Source organism: Sander lucioperca, chromosome 11 (assembly GCF_008315115.2).
Source record: "Sander lucioperca isolate FBNREF2018 chromosome 11, SLUC_FBN_1.2, whole genome shotgun sequence".
NCBI classification, from domain to species: domain Eukaryota; kingdom Metazoa; phylum Chordata; class Actinopteri; order Perciformes; family Percidae; genus Sander; species Sander lucioperca.
Window position 1 is genome coordinate 39,387,511 of NC_050183.1, and position 2,500 is coordinate 39,390,010.

At 39.4% G+C, this 2,500-nt stretch overlaps 2 protein-coding genes across 2 annotated transcripts in view; both read right to left on the bottom strand.

Moving 5' to 3' along the window:
- The window catches only part of LOC116034448 (nuclear factor 1 A-type-like), a 380,609-nt gene that overhangs the window by 147,542 nt on the left and 230,567 nt on the right, over positions 1 to 2,500 (bottom strand). The window lies entirely within an intron of this gene.
- Positions 1 to 2,500, bottom strand: part of LOC116039064 (nuclear factor 1 A-type-like) — a 28,796-nt gene that overhangs the window by 7,620 nt on the left and 18,676 nt on the right. Inside the window, exon 5 of the mRNA XM_031283803.2 lies at positions 1,272 to 1,434. Coding sequence (XP_031139663.2) covers positions 1,272 to 1,434 — 163 coding nt within the window. The remainder of the gene's footprint in view (positions 1 to 1,271; positions 1,435 to 2,500) is intronic.

Consider the following 2,500-nt stretch of genomic DNA (forward strand, 5'->3'; position numbering starts at 1 on the left):
ATGCTGAAATTAAATATATTTTGACTTAAAAGCAATGAATATAAATATCCACGTGTTGTCGATGAGTGTAAGTACGGAGGATTAAATATTTTTGGCACAGACTGAGATTGTTTTTGCCAATCGACACTAAACCCCAAAGTCAAATATAATCCAAATACAATACCAGTCACCTCTCACTGATTATGAATCATTTCTTCAGATTTTTGAAGTAAATATTACATTAATAATTCAAATATTGGGATGTTTATCCTATTTTTTACTTCATGGCAGAGGCGGATTGGCCTCCAGGTAAACATTTTCTTTTTTAAAGGGTAATTTTGGCATTTTTTGAACCTGTATTGTGAACAAAAATGTGTCCACTAAAAGTTCTGTTGTTGCCGCTGACAGACTCAGATTATTATTGTAAGTGTCTGACAACATTATGAAAGGATCCCTACAGTGATAGACCTTTTAGTTAAAGAGTAAGATCCTTTTAGTTTAACAGGAAACAGCCCCGAAATCTCCATCACCAAACTACACCAGACTCCATATAAATAATTAGTACTTTTAGCATGTATAGAGCCAGCATATTTCCACCAGACTCCATGTAAATAATCAGGACTTTTAGCGTGTATAGAGCCAGCATATTTCCACCAGACTCCATATAAATAATCAATACTTTTAGCGTGTATAGAGCCAGCATAGTTCCACCAGACTCCATGTAAATAATCAATACTTTTAGCGTGTATAGAGCCAGCATATCTCCACATGTAAATGGGTGAATTAAGGGTTTATTTCAACCAAACCAGAGTGGTGATTGTTGGAACAGTGGAAAGATGAACCAAGACGGCTTTTGATAGTTTTATTTAGTTTCTGTCCACTTTGAATGAAGTGTGTTTTACGATGATAAAAGTCCTGATTATTTACATGGAGTCTGGTGTAGTTTGGTGATGGTGATTTCGGGGCTGTTTCATGTTAAACTAAAAGGATCTTACTCTTTAACTAAAAGGTCTATCTCTGTAGGGATCCTTTCATAATGTTGTCACACACTTAGAATAATAATCTGAGTCTGTCAGCGGCAAAAACAGAACTTTTCTTGCTTAATACTGGACCAATTTTCCTAAAAATGTTGTTCTTATCAGTCACTTTTACACAAAAACATGGGAAAACAGGGCCCACATTGTAAAATACCAAAGTTACCCTTTAACATACGCAGTATAACATGTTTTTTACATGTTTGGGATGAATTAAAAGTGAAGAATAATGAGAATATTGTATGATTTTGCACTCACTGGGCGAGGTGGGGGAGTTGCCTCCGCCCTCGGAGGAGGTGGAGGGCGGCTTGGCGTCGACGGGCAGCGGGACGGGACGGGCCATCGGGGGAGGCGGAGGGGGAGGCAGCATGGGCGTCGGCAGGAAAGGATTGTGGACCTTTCCCTGGGAGCTTCCGTTAGGCTGACGAAGGGGAGTTAAAAAGCATGAAATACACAAAATATACACAATATTCTGCACAGAAAAAACATCAACAAGTCGGTCACACAGATAAGCTGTAACAGCTCAACTTTCTGCCCTTCTGAAAGTTCTACAGTCTAGGTGTGTGTGGACCTTTTTGTTAAAGAGTAAGATCCTTTTATCACCTAACCCACCAGACTCCATGTGAATAATCACTACTTTTATTATCGTGAAAACACACTTAATTCAAAGTGGACAGAAACTAAATTAAACTACCAAAAGTCGTCTTGGTTCATCTTTCCACTGTTCCAACAATCACCACTCTGGTTTGGTTGAAATAAACCCTTAATTCACACATTTACATGTGGGAATATGCTGGCTCTATATACGCTAAAAGTCCTGATTATTTACATGGAGTCTGGTGGAGTTTGGTGATGGTGATTTCAAGGCTCTTTCATGTTATATACACAATATTCTGCGCAGAAAAACATCAACAGGTCGGTCACACATAACCTGTAAGAGCTCAACTCTTCTGTCCTCTGAAAGTGTGTGTAAGTGTGTGTATAAATGTGTGTATAAGTGTGTGTGTGTGTGTGTCAGCACTTTTCCCGGCTGGTCATAAAGAAATCTGCTGCCGCTCGCATTTTATCCTGCTAATCTATAAGCATAATACCACAGTACCTCGCTTCACCTCTCTGCCTCCTTCTGTCTCCACTCCTTCCCTCCACACACTCTTCTTATACACTCCTCTGTCTTTCCCTAAAATTCATTTATCCGTACGTGCTCACACGTCTGTGGGTCTAACAGTATCCTGTGTGTATACCAAGATACTGCGGCATTAAACACACCTTTGCTGTCTCGAACTGTGCACTTCTGTACATGCACTATATTAAATCCATGCACTTCTGTACGTGCACTAAATCCATAGTGCATTCACACTGATGAAATACGACCAAACAGAGCACTATGAGTTAGAGAGGGATGGGAGGGGGTGCCATTTTATTTTATTTTTTTTTTAAGTTCTTGGCCCTTTTTCCGATATTTGTCACCTTTAGTGTCTTTGTTCGAT